The 15,060-nt window shown below is 41.1% G+C and overlaps 1 protein-coding gene across 1 annotated transcript in view; it reads left to right on the top strand.

Moving 5' to 3' along the window:
• The window catches only part of LOC311141343 (glutamate receptor ionotropic, delta-2), a gene marked incomplete at both ends in the record, with an annotated part of 590,499 nt that overhangs the window by 83,521 nt on the left and 491,918 nt on the right, over nt 1–15,060 (top strand). The window contains one exon of the mRNA XM_084176639.1: nt 9,153–9,308. Within this exon, the coding sequence (XP_084032765.1) occupies nt 9,153–9,308 (156 nt within the window). The remainder of the gene's footprint in view (nt 1–9,152; nt 9,309–15,060) is intronic.

Genomic DNA, 15,060 nt, shown 5'->3' with positions numbered 1-15,060 from the left:
CCATTTGCATATCTGATGGTTTTAGAGGTACAGTATATTGAGAGAAAATAATGTCCCCCTCTTTACCATTTCATACTGCCACAGGTGAGATATGCTTTAAAGTAACTGTCCAGTGAAAATCTCACTTTTAAAAGTTCGTATTCTGTTAACTCATATTCATACCCAAATAATGTTGTTGACTCGTCTTATACTCGTATTTGAGGCCAAAACATAAATTGGAGAAGAAACTTAAAAAACCTCAAACTTTAATCTCAAACAGACCATTTCAAAAGTACTTGCTATTTCCTCAAAAAGGATGATGTCAATCAGCGGTCTACTCATATTAATATTTTTTATGACCGGTATACGCTCACACCACTCTGTTGTTGGGGTACACCCACACAATTCCAAAACAGAAAAGCTGATTTTTAACATACCTAATTACCCACTTTTTGGAAGAAAAACTATTTCACTCATATTGTAATTAATTATAGGTCATATTTCAAATAAATCTGGAAACACTAGATAATTACTTTAAAGTGTGTTTTTAAAGCCTCCACCTTGAGTTTTGTTTCTATGGCAACTCATTTCTGGGGCCCAGATAAAAGAGTTATTGTGATGTTTTTGCGGATGATTGGAGACAAACTGAGTGCATTGCTGCTGGTTGGGAGGGAGATGTGTCTTGTTAAAGTCCTGACAGTGTTCGCAGGGCTTTGAAATCATTGTTTTTACCAGGCCACCGGCTGACGTTTGATCTTATCCCTGTACACTCTGATATTTAATAGTAGAATAACCATACTACTATACAACGGGTGAGACATAACACCACAATCACAGAGGGATCAATGATAAATGACACTCAGAATGGCGCTGCAATGGATAGCAGACGTTTTACGGGCTCCTGACCAATTCTGCTCTTTGATTATATATATTTTTGCTGATCTTAACTTTTTGTTCTACATAATGTTTCCGCCATCGTTTCCTATGACCAAAAGGAGCTACTTGACATCAGAACAGCGATCACTAACCTCGATTTGGATGAAGATTTCTACTTCAACGAGTCGGAGGCTCGGGACATACTGCTCAACCTGGAACAGGCCCTGATCCCAGAGACTCTGAAAAGAAGGAGGTGGAGTAAGAGAGAACAAGGTGTGGGCACCCTGACATAAACCGCCTCTACCCTCCGTTCTATTGGCCAACGTACAATCACTGGAGAACAAACTGGATGAGTGCCGTTCGAGACTATCCTATCAATGGGACCTGATGAACTGTAATATCCTATGCTTCTCAGAGTCGTGGCTGATGAAGGACATGGATAATATACCGTACATCTAGCTGGTTTTTCTATGCATCGGCAGAACAGAACTTCAGCGTTGGGTAAGCTCAAGGGAGGAGGTGTGTGTCTCTTTGTTAACAACGCTAATATTAAGGAAGTCTCGAGGTTCTGCTCGCCTGAGTTAGAATACCTCATGATAATCTGTAGACCATAATATTTACCAAGATAATTTTCATCTATATTTTTTGAAGCAGTCTATTTACCACCACAAACCGATGCTGGCACTAAGACCGCACTCAACGAGCTGTATAGGGCCATAAGCAAGCAAGAAAATGCACATCCAGAGGTGGCGCTCCTAGTGGCTGATGAATTTTAATGCAGGAAAACTGAAATCCGTTTTACCAAAATTCTACCAACTAGAGCCAAAAAAACTCTAGATCACCTTTACTCCATACACAGAGACACATATTTGCCCTCCATTTGGCAAATCTGACAATAACTCGAACCCATGTCATCCAAAAAGTTATACTTTTGACTCATCTGTCCATAGAACATTCTTCCAAGAGTATTGATGATCATACAGGTGCTTCCAGGTGCTTTTGGAAAACTTGAGTAAATGTTTTGGATGAGATGGGACCCATGTGGTCCTCTGTAGCTCAGCTGGTACAGCACGGCGCTTGTAACGCCAAGGTAGTGGGTTCGATCCCCGGGACCACCCATACGTAAAAATGTATGCACGCATGACTGTAAGTCGCTTTGGATAAAAGCGTCTGCTAAATGGCATATTATTATATTATTATAATGTCTGGCGAAAACCAAACACTCCATTCCACAGCAAGAATCTCATACCAACGGTCAAGCATGGTGATGGTAGTGTGATGCTTTGGGGATGCTTTGCTGCCTCAGGACCTGGACGACTTGCCTTAATAGAAGGAACCATAAATTCTGCTCTGTATCAGAATTCTACAGGAGAATGTCAGGCCATCCGTCTTTGAGCTGAAGCTGAAGCGCAGCTGGGTCATGCAGCAAGACAATTATCCAAAAGCAACAAATTTGATGTTTTGGAATGGCCTAGTCCAGACCTAATCTCAATTAAAATGTTGTGGCAGGACTTGAAACGAGCAGTTCATGCTTGAAAACCCACAAATGTCGCTGAGTTAAAGCAGTTCTGCATGCAAGAGTGGGCCAAAATTCCTCCACAGCGATGTGAGAAACTGATCAACATCTACAGGTTGCAGTCACTGCAGCTAAAGGTGGCACAACCAGTTATTGAGTGTAAGGGGGCAATTACTTTTTCACACAGGGGAATTGGGTGGTGCATAACTTTGTTAATTAAATAAATAAAATAACTATCTTTTTTTTGTGTGTAAACTCTAATATTTGTTAATAATATTAGGTTTTGGTTGAAGATCTGATAACATTCAATATTAAAAATATGCAAAAATAGAGAAAATCAGAAAGGGGCAAATACTTTTTCACTGCACTATAATGCTGTTCATTGACTACAGCTCAGCGTTCAACGCCATAGTACCAAGCTAAGAACTGAACACTTCCCTCTGCAACTGGCTCCTGGAATTCCTGATGGGCCGCCCTCAGGTGTTGAGGGTAGGCAACAACACATCTGCCACGCTGACCCTCAACATTGGGGCCCCTCAGGGGTGCGTGCTTAGTCCCCTCCTGTACTCCCTGTTCACCCATGACTGTGTGGCCTCACATAACTCCAACACCATCATTAAGTTTGCTGACAACACGATGGTGGTAGGCCTGATCACCGATGACAATGAGGCAGCTTATAGGGAGGAGTTCAGCGACCTGACAGTGTGGTGCCAGGACAACAACCTCTCCCTCAACGTCAGCAAGACAAAGGAGCTGATCGTGGACTACTGGAAACGGAGGGCCGGGAACGCCCCCATTCACATCGCCAGGGGCTGTAGTGGAGCCGGTCGAGAGCATCAAGTTCCTCAGTGTCCACATCACTAAGTATCTATCATGGTCCACACACACCAACACAGTCATGAAGTAACATAAAAAAACATAAACAAACATTTGCGAAGGGTGTTTGGTGCTAAATGAGGGATGGAAACATAGAGCATTCTAATTACTGAGCGAGTGTGGGCACCTGCTGGATAACTACAGTATGTGGACTGACCGCCACATGTTTTCCAGCAACCTGTCCACAAACCATCTGGGGTGGTGAGCAAAGGGGTATACTACAACGTAGGATCAATGAGTTAGCCAGTTCACTTTCCTAAATATTCTGAAATAATATATATATATATATATATATATATTTTTTTTTTTTGATGAGCTTGAAATTGGCATGGTCTAATTGACTCGACAAACAAGAACACATATCCAAGTTCAGCTTTCTTAATGAACAATAAAATAAATAGTTATTTATGCTTGTTTATCAAGGTTAGCTGGGGAACTCATTGATCCTGCTTTGTAGTATACCCCTTAGGCCTACATTTCTTGGATTACAATGTACCTGAAAATGTAAATAAACAGTGTTAGCTCGCGTGTGATCTTCCATATACAAATGTCTAGCAGTAGGAATATGAACAAAAATCTGCAAACATTTGCAAAGTGTGTTTGGCACTAAATGAGGGGATAGCAATGGGAGTGGATTGTCTGACTTGACGTGTGCATGGTCATCTTGGTACCTGGACCCCGTCTGTGCATTTCAAGGCAGAATTGAGACAATGACTTCTCAGGGATCCAAGCCCTGTTCAGATAATCCCTACCATTGTGTCGCTGAGTTGTCATTGTGCTGCTGCAAATGGACATTGTCCCAGGGGTGTTGGGCAGTCATAATAGAAGTAACCTAATTTATGTTCCATTAACTCCCCTGAATGCCTCTGTCAATCCAACAACCATTATCAGCAGTAATCATGCGCATATGAACCAGAGTTATTTTATTAGATTTTTTATCTTTATTTTACTAGACAAGTCGGTTAAGAACACATTCTTATTTACAATGACAGCCTACAGGATGACGCTGGGCCAATTGTGCGCCGCCCTATGGGACTCCCAATCACGGCCGGTTGTGATACAGCCTGGAATAGTGACGCCTCAAGCACTGAGATGCAGTGCCTTAGACCACTTGCGCCACTCGGGAGCCCGTTATACTGTTAGCACTGAGACGGTTTGCCCTAGTAGGAAGCCCACTATGTGCAGTTTACCCTAGTAGGAAGCCCACTGTGTGCAGTTCACCCTCAACTATCAGTTCAAACATAAATATGTCTTCTTCTGATAAGCCTCCCAGCAATAAAGCAATAAAAACAATCAACCAAGAAAAGTGCTAAAAATAGCTCACATTAACATACCTAAAAAACAAGGTTCATGACATCGATAACTTGCTAGTAACAGATAACATTCATATTCAGAATATTCCTGTAAAGCTTAGAGAGGATCACATGTCAAATGCTGTTGAAGTAATATGGCTATAGGTTCACCTGCCTCACCTAAAGCCTATTCTTGTGGGAAGTTGCTATAGACCACCAAGTGCTAACAGTCAGTATCTAGATAATATGTGTGAAATGCTTGATAATGTATTTGATATCAACAGAGAGGTATATTTTCTGGGTGACTTAAATATTGACTGGCTTTCATCAAGCTGTACACTCAAGAAAAAGCTTCAAATTGTAACCAGTGCCTGCAACCTGGTTCAAGTTATCAGTCAACCTACCAGGGTAGTTACAAACCAGCACAATAATTAAATCATTCACATGTATTGATCACATCTTTACTGATGCTGCAGAAATCTGCTTTAAAGCAGTATCCACATCCATCGGATGTAGTGATCATAATATAGTAGCCATATCTAGGAAAACCAAAGTTCCAAAGGCTGGGCCTAATACAGTGTATAAGAGGTCATACAATAAGTTTTGTAGTGATTCCTATGTTAAAGATGTAAAGAATATGTGCTGATCTGTGGTGTGTAATGAGGAGCAATCAGACGCTGCACTTGACACATTTATGAAATTGCTTATTCCAGTTACTAATAAGCATACAAAATGACTGTAAAAACTGTTAAATCCCCATGGATTGATGAGGAATTGAAAAATGGTATGGTTGAGAGGGATTAGGCAAAAGGAACGGCAAATAAGTCTGGCTGCACAGCCCATTGGCAAAGGTACTGTAAATTCAGAAATCATGTGACTAAACTAAACAAGAAAAAGAAGAAACTGTACTTTGAAACAAAGATAAATTACATAAATAATGATAGTAAAAAGCTTTGGAGTACCTTAAATGAAATTTTGGGCAAAAAGTAAAACAGAGCTCCATCATTCATTGAATCAGATGGCTCATTCATCACAAAACCCACTGATATTGCCAACTACTTTAAATACTTTTTCATTGGCAAGATAAGCAAACTTAGGCATGAGATGACAATAACAAATTCTGAACATGCATAACTCATCAAATTATGAAAGACAAAGCTCCAGAAAGTGAGTGCGGAAGAGGCGAAAAAATATTGTTGTCTATCAACAATGAAAAGCCATCTGGGTCTGACAACTTGGATGGAAAATGACTCCTATTTGCCATCTCTTCAATCTAAGCCTACAGGAAAGTGTGTGCCCTCAGGCCTGGAGGGAAGCAAAAGTCATTCTACTACCCAACAATAGCAAAGCACCCTTCACTGTCTGAAACAGCCGACCAATCAGCCTGTTACCAACCCTTAGTAAACTTTTGGAGAAAAACATTATTTGACCAGATACAATGCTATTTCACAGTAAACAAATGAACAACATATTTTCAGCATGCTTATAGGGAAGGGCACTCAACATGCACAACACTTACACAAATGACTGATGATTGGCTGAAAGAAAATGATAATAAGAAGATTGTGGGAGCTGTTTTGTTAGACTTCGGTGCAGCCTTTGACATCAATAATAATGTGTTGCTTGAAAAACGTACGTGTTATGGCTTCACACCCCCTGCTATATCGTGGATCGAGAGTTACCTGCTTCACATCCCATGTTATATCGTGGATCGAGAGTTACCTGTCTAACAGAACACAGAGGGTGTTCTTTAATGGAAGCCTCTCCAACATAATCCAGGTCGAGTCAGGCATTCCCCAGGGCAGCTCTCTAGGCCCCTTACTTTTTTCAATCTTTACTAATGACCTGCCACTGGCTTTTAATATAGCCTATGTGTCTATGTATGCGGATGACTCATCACTATACACATCAGCTACCACAGCAAGTGAAATCACTGCAACACTTAACAAAGAGCTGCAGTCAGTTTTAGAATGGGTGGCAAGAAATAAGCTTGTCCTAAATATTTTTAAAAAAGTTAAAGGATTGTATTTGGGACAAATCATTCACTAAACCCTAAACCTCAATTAAATATGTTATTGAATAATGTGGAAATTTTGCACGTTGAGGAGACTAAACTTCTTAGTCAAAACATATCGATGCAACTGTAGCTAAGATGGGGAGAGGTCTGGCCATAACAAAGCACTGCTCTGCTTTCTTGACATTGCTATCAACAAAACAAGTCACACAGACCCTATTTTTGACGCACCTGGACTACTGCCCAGTCATATCATCAAGTGCCACAAAGAGAGATATTACAGCAAATTACAATTGGCTCAGAACAGAGTAGCATGGCTGGCCCTTAAATGTACACCGAGAGCTAACATCAATAAAATGCATGTCAATCTCTCCTAGCTCAAAGTAGAGGAGAGATTGACTGCATCACTACTTGCCTTTGTGAGAGGTATTGACATTTTGAAAGCACCGAGCTGTCTGTTTAAACGACTAGCACACAGTTTAGACACCCATGCATACCCCACAAGACATGCCACCACAGGTCTATTCACAGTCCCCAAGTGCAGAACAGACTATGGGAAACACACAGCACTACACAGAGCCATGACTACATGGACCATTATTCCACATCAAGTAACTCAAACAGTAAAATCAGATTATGGAACAGTGCGGACTGTGGGGAGACACACACACACACACACAGGCATACATTTACATTTACATTTAAGGCATTTAGCAGACGCTCTTATCCAGAGCGACTTACAAATTGGTGCATTCACTGGGCATACACACGCAATCTACACACAAGTACATTTTAATATTGTTATATTGCTGTATTATGGATTTTGAATGGTAGATACTGTATGTTGTGGTAGAGTAGTGGTGTAATAATGTGTTGTATTGTAGATATGTTGTGGTAGAGTAGTGGTGTAATAATGTGTTGTATTGTAGATATGTTGTGGTATAGTAGTGGTGTAATAATGTGTTGTATTGTAGATATGTTGTGGTAGAGTAGTGTGTAATAATGTGTTGTATTGTAGATATGTTGTGGTAGAGTAGTGGTGTAATAATGTGTTGTATTGTAGATATGTTGTGGTAGAGTAGTGTGTAATAATGTGTTGTATTGTAGATATGTTGTGGTAGAGTAGTGGTGTAATAATGTGTTGTATTGTAGATATGTTGTGGTAGAGTAGTGGTGTAATAATGTGTTGTATTGTAGATATGTTGTGGTAGAGTAGTGGTGTAATAATGTGTTGTATTGTAGATATGTTGTGGTAGAGTAGTGGTGTAATAATGTGTTGTATTGTAGATATGTTGTGGTAGAGTAGTGGTGTAATAATGTGTTGTATTGTAGATATGTTGTGGTAGAGTAGTGGTGTAATAATGTGTTGTATTGTAGATATGTTGTGGTAGAGTAGTGGTGTAATAATGTGTTGTATTGTAGATATGTTGTGGTAGAGTAGTGGTGTAATAATGTGTTGTATTGTAGATATGTTGTGGTAGAGTAGTGGTGTAATAATGTGTTTTATTGTAGATATGTTGAGGTAGAGTAGTGGTGTAATAATGTGTTGTATTGTAGATATGTTGTGGTAGAGTAGTGGTGTAATAATGTGTTGTATTGTAGATATGTTGGGGTAGAGTAGTGTGTAATAATCTGTTGTGTAATGTACTGTTTTATTTTGTGATGTAGTCGCCTTAATCTCGTTTGGACCCCAGGAAGAGTAGCTGCTGCCTTGGCAGGAACTAATGGCGGTCCTTAATAAATACAAATACAAATACAAGGACTGACTTTGTCCCTCAATGTGTTTTAGAGTTCATAATAGGCTACTGCAATACTCAGGATGTAGTTTTCCACGGTCCTTCTAGCACCATTTACTTGATGATCTGATAGGTCAGTGAAGAGTGTGAACAAATATCACACTGACCTGCATTTGGCCTCAACACGCGAGGATAGTTCCAAATTGGTCAGTTTACTGTTTGAATCACCAATCCGTATCATACACACCTATTTCTAAATGAGGACTATTTGCTGGTCAGCAAAATGCATTTAGCATTGCTTCAGTGAGCAGTTTTAAACAGTTACTTGCTACAGGCAACAACCAGAGAGGAAATGCAAGGCCAGAAGAAGAGATATATAGAAAAGGTGCAGGTTGTTATCTTCTGGTTTAATTTGGATTGTAGATGGATGCAGCATGTAGATGGAATGTTCCCTGTATTGTATCCATCCATTGACTATGGCATACCTTCCTTTTCCCCACCAAATGGATTGTTGTGTTCTATTGATTTCTATTGGTTCTATTGATTTCTATTGGTTCTATTGGTTCAATAGATTATATTGATTTCTAGTGGTTCTATTGATTTCTATTGGTTCTATTGGTTCTATAGGTTTGTAGTCACATTTACAGTATGAGACCTAAGAGGCTCGTTTGATTATTTCCTTAGTCACGATGATCACTCATCATTGTCCTTCCTCACTCTCTCCTTCTCTCTCTCTCCTTCTCTCCCTCTACGCCCCCCTCTCTCTCCTTCTCTCTCTCTCCTTCTCTCTCTCTACGCCCCCCTCTCTCTCCCTCTCTCGCTCCCCCCCCCCCCCCCTCCCTCTCCCCCCTCCCTCTCCATAGGGGCCATCTTTGATGATTCTGCCAGGAAGGATGACGAGGTGTTCCGCATGGCTGTGGCGGACCTCAACCTCAACAACGAGATCCTGGAGACGGAGAAGATCACCATCTCTGTGGAGTTTGTGGACGGGAGCAACCCTTTCCAGGCGGTCCAGGAAGGTAAGGCCTTACCCTGCCCTCCCCCTCACCCCTCAGCCCTCATTCACTACTACCACCACCACCTTACCCTGCCCTCACCCTCACCCTTCCACCGGCCCATCTCAGACTCAGCGAGGCCAGAGGAGTTTCTGGCACAGTCCATTTTATTTTCCCTCGCCGACTCTGCATGTTTTTTCTTTCTGTGGAGTAGAGGAACCGTTGGCTTTGGATATGCTTCAACCTTGCACAGTACCGGATGGAACCAACATGAATCCATCTTAAAAGCTCTCAATTTTCAGCCTGAACCCTGATCAATTACATACTGAACTGAATAGCACTATATTTAATCAATAAGGCCCAAGGGGCTGTGGTATATGACCAATATACCACGGCTAAGGGCTGTTCTTGTGTACGACGCAAGTGCCTGGATACAGCCCTTAGCCGTGGTATATTGGCAATATACCACAAACCCCCGTGCTGACTTATTGCTATTATAAACTGGTTACCAACGTAATTAGAGCAGTGAAAATAAATGTTTTGTCATACCCGTGGTATACCACGGCTGTCAGCCAATCAGCATTCAGGGCTCGAACCACCCAGTTTATAAAAGGTTTTAAAGGTGTCCCCCAGAAAATAAAGAAAATGTTTGGGCATTGGAAATCTCTTGTAATGTTAGTTGAAGATAAAGCACCTTCTGAAAAGGGAGTCTATTGAATTCCACTGTACTTTACCGGTTATATGGTCAATCACTGTTGATACGCACTGTAGTATTCTGAATACTATCAGCTTTAATAAAAGGCTCGCCATTTTGGTTGATATCCTTCCAATATTTCTCAAAATATGTTTTAATACTGCCATTACCCGAAACGCTACAAAACATTTATTAAGCGGGTACCGTCGATGGCATTTGTCTTCGGCGATATCTGCTAAAACATGCAGAGGTGTGGAGATATCTGCTAAAACATGCAGAGGTGTGGTGATATCTGCTAAAACATGCAGAGGTGTGGTGATATCTGCTAAAACATGCAGAGGTGTGGTGATATCTGCTAAAACATGCAGAGGTGTGGTGATATCTGCTAAAACATGCAGAGGTGTGGTGATATCTGCTAAAACATGCAGAGGTGTGGTGATATCTGCTAAAACATGCAGAGGTGTGGTGATATCTGCTAAAACATGCAGAGGTGTGGTGATATCTGCTAAAACATGCAGAGGTGTGGTGATATCTGCTAAAACATGCAGATGTGTGGTGATATCTGCTAAAACATGCAGAGGTGTGGTGATATCTGCTAAAACATGCAGAGGTGTGGTGATATCTGCTAAAACATGCAGAGGTGTGGTGATATCTGCTAAAACATGCAGAGGTGTGGTGATATCTTCTAAAACATGCAGAGTCATGTGGCACAAAATATAAATGAACTCCTCTCTAGAAAGATATCATGATTTAATTGACTGATAATTGATAGCAAATGATATTACTCCCATTAATGTATTACCCAATAGTTTATTTACCCAATACATTACTGGGAACTTATATACTGTATAGAGTGTGACTCTCTTTATTCCTACTTTATAGCCTACAGTTTACTCGCCGTTAGTCACCACATCTACTAGCCAGCTCTTGCTTTTCACTAAACAAATGATATTACACACAAAGAAACCTGTGTTCAACTGAACAGACTTCAACTAAAAGAGACATATTTCCCAAAGTTTAAAATAGATTCCTTTCTTTCCAACTGACATAAAACCACTGACATAACAAGCACCTAGCATCAGGGGTCCCGCAGGGTTCAATAATTGGCCCACTATTGTTCTCACTTTATATAAACAACATTGGTGATGATGTCAGATATTGTAAATTCCATTTATATGCAGATGACACAGTGATGTACTCTATTGCTCCAACAGCGGACCAAGCTTTAATGCAGTTGGAGTCTGATTTTAGGATACTACAGGGGTCTCTTTTACAGCTTAAACTTGTTTTAAACGCTAAGAAAACAAATGTCATGTTTTTTTCTAGGTCTAAACTCTCAATTAGAAACACTTTTGTAATCACTAGCTTGGATGGTACTCAAATCAAACAGGTCTCTGCATATAAATACTTAGGGGTATGGTTAGATGATAGGCTTTCTTTTAAAAAACATGTTACTGAATTAGGAAAAAAGCTCAAATTCAAGATAGGGTTCCTTTACAGAAACAGGGCTTGTCTGTCGTCCGTAAATAGAAAACAAATTGTGCAGGCTACTTTTATGTATGTTTTAGATTATGGTGATATTATCTATATGCATGCATCGACAAACACATTAAAACCACTGGATGCTATTTACCATTGTGCACTCAGGTTTATCACGGGTGATAGTTACAAAACTCATCACTGTTTCCTATATCAACATGTGGGTTGGGCCTGTGAGGCGAGAGCAACATGCTCTCTTGTTTATTTATAAAGCACTTCTTTTAAAAGTACCTCCATATACAGTGGGGGAAAAAAGTATTTAGTCAGCCACCAATTGTGCAAGTTCTCCCACTTAAAAAGATGAGAGAGGCCTGTAATTTTCATCATAGGTACACGTCAACTATGACAGACAAAATGAGAAAAAAAAATTCAGAAAATCACATTGTAGGATTTTTAATGAATTTATTTGCAAATTATGGTGGAAAATAAGTATTTAGTCAATAACAAAAGTTTCTCAATACTTGTTATATACCCTTTGTTGGCAATGACACAGGTCAAACGTTTTCTGTAAGTCTTCACAAGGTTTTCACACACTGTTGCTGGTATTTTGGCCCATTCCTCCATGCAGATCTCCTCTAGAGCAGTGATGTTTTGGGGCTGTCGCTGGGCAACACGGACTATCAACTCCCTCCAAAGATTTTCTATGGGGTTGAGATCTGGAGACTGGCTAGGCCACTCCAGGACCTTGAAATGCTTCTTACGAAGCCACTCCTTCGTTGCCCGGGCGGTGTGTTTGGGATCATTGTCATGCTGAAAGACCCAGCCACGTTTCATCTTCAATGCCCTTGCTGATGGAAGAAGGTTTTCACTCAAAATCTCACGATACATGGCCCCATTCATTCTTTCCTTTACACGGATCAGTCGTCCTGGTCCCTTTGCAGAAGAACAGCCCCAAAGCATGATGTTTCCACCCCCATGCTTCACAGTAGGTATGGTGTTCTTTGGATGCAACTCAGCATTCTTTGTCCTCCAAACACGACGAGTTGAGTTTTTACCAAAAAGTTATATTTTGGTTTTATCTGACCATATGACATTCTCCCAATCCTCTTCTGGATCATCCAAATGCACTCTAGCAAACTTCAGACGGGCCTGGACATGTACTGGCTTAAGCAGGGGGACACGTCTGGCACTGCAGGATTTGAGTCCCTGGCGGCGTAGTGTGTTGCTGATGGTAGGCTTTGTTACTTTGGTCCCAGCTCTCTGCAGGTATTCACTAGGTCCCCCCGTGTGGTTCTAGGATTTTTGCTCACCGTTCTTGTGATCATTTTGACCCCACGGGGTGAGATCTTGCGTGGAGCCCCAGATCGAGGGAGATTATCAGTGGTCTTGTATGTCTTCCATTTCCTAATAATTGCTCCCACAGTTGATTTCTTCAAACCAAGCTGCTTACCTATTGCAGATTCAGTCTTCCCAGCCTGGTGCAGGTCTACAATTTTGTTTCTGGTGTCCTTTGACAGCTCTTTGGTCTTGGCCATAGTGGAGTTTGGAGTGTGACTGTTTGAGGTTGTGGACAGGTGTCTTTTATACTGATAACAAGTTCAAACAGGTGCCATTAATACAGGTAACGAGTGGAGGACAGAGGAGCCTCTTAAAGAAGAAGTTACAGGTCTGTGAGAGCCAGAAATCTTGCTTGTTTGTAGGTGACCAAATACTTATTTTCCACCATAATTTGCAAATAAATTCATAAAAAACCCTACAATGTGATTTTCTGGATTTTTTTTCCTCAATTTGTCTGTCATAGTTGACATGTACCTATGATGAAAATTGCAGGCCTCTCTCATCTTTTTTAGTGGGAGAACTTGCACAATTGGTGGCTGACTAAATACTTTTTCCCCCCCACTGTATATCATCATTAATTTCCACTAGATATACTAATTTTAAAACCAGATCACAGATGTGGATTACATTACAGACTCCTGTGGTCTCCACAGAGTTGGGTAGGACTGCCTTCAGTTCCTTTGCACCTTATTTATGGAACAAGCTGCAGATCCAACTTAAGTTAGACACTCTGGTGTCCCTTGCCCATTTAAAAAATGTTATGGAGGATCAATATGATGTTGTCTGTGATTGTTTCTGTTGAATTGTGTTTTTGTTTTGTATGTTTGAAATGTTCTTGTCTGTATGTCTAAAACTGTACATGTCAACATGTTTACACAGGGCACAGTCGTAAAAGAGATCCAGGTCTCAGTCTGTTTTTCCCTGTTAAAAATAAAAATAAAAAAAATAAAAAAATGTCATGTTGTCGCCGGTAATAACTCAACTCTTTTAGATCCCTAGCCTGGGAAATATGAACTCAAGGTGAAGTCCGGTTGGAACCTGTTTACCTAATGGACACTAGTTATTTGTGGAGGGTGCCAGGTGTGCAGTCTAAGAGCTTAGTAGTTACTACTGGTGCTTTTTTTCAAGCCTCTCTGGATCAAATCAAATCAAATCAAATTGTATTTGCCACATGCGCCGAATACAACAGGTGTAGACTTTACAGTGAAATGCTTACTTACAAGCCCTTAACCAACAATGGATTTTTAAGAAAATATTGAAAAAAGTGTTAAGTAAAAAATAGATATGTAAAAAAATATATATTTAAGAGCAGCAGTAAAATACAATAACAGTAGGGAGGCTATATACAGGGGTACCGGTAGAGATTGCATAATCTGTGGATCTGTTGGGGCGGTATGCAAATTGGAGTGGGTCTAGGGTTTTTGGGATAATGGTGTTGATGTGAGCTATTACCAGCCTTTCAAAGCACTTCATGGCTACATACGTGAGTGCTACGGGTCGGTAGTCATTTAGGCAGGTTATCTTAGTGTCCTTGGGCACGGGGACTATGGTGGTCTGCTTGAAACATGTTGGTATTACAGACTCAGTCAGGGACATGTTGAAAATGTCAGTGAAGACACTTGCCAGTTGGTCAGCGCATGCTCAGAGAACACGTCCTGGTAATCTGTCTGGCCCTGCGGCCTTGTGAATGTTGACCTGCTTAAAAGTCTTACTCACATCGGCTTCGGAGAGCGTGATCACATAGTCATCCGGAACAGCTGATGCTTTCATGCATGCTTCAGTGTTGCTTGCCGCGACGCGAGCATAGAAGTGATTTAGCTTGTCTGGTAGGCTTGTGTCACTGGGCAACTCGCGGCTGTGCTTCCCTTTGTAGTCTGTAATAGTTTTCAAGCCCTGCCACTTCCGACGAGCGTCGGAGCTGGTGTAGTACGATTCAATCTTAGTCCTGTATTGACGCTTTGCCTGTTTGATAGTTCGTCGGAGGGCATAGCGGAATTTCTTATAAGCGTCCGGGTTAGAGTCCCGTTCCTTGAAAGCGGCAGCTCTACCCTTCAGCTCAGTGCGGATGTTGCCTGTAATCCATGGCTTCTGGTTGAGGTATGTACATACGGTCACTGTGGGGACGACGTCATCGATGCACTTATTGATGAAGCCAGTGACTGATGTGGTGTAGTCCTCAATGCTATCGGAGGAATCCCGGAACATATTCTAGTCTGTGCTAGCAAAACAGTCCTGTAGCTTAGCATCTGCGTCATCTGACCACTT

This window comes from Coregonus lavaretus (assembly GCF_964263955.1).
Source record: "Coregonus lavaretus genome assembly, chromosome: 14".
Lineage (NCBI taxonomy): Eukaryota > Metazoa > Chordata > Actinopteri > Salmoniformes > Salmonidae > Coregonus > Coregonus lavaretus.
This window is presented reverse-complemented; position numbering and strand designations above follow the sequence as displayed.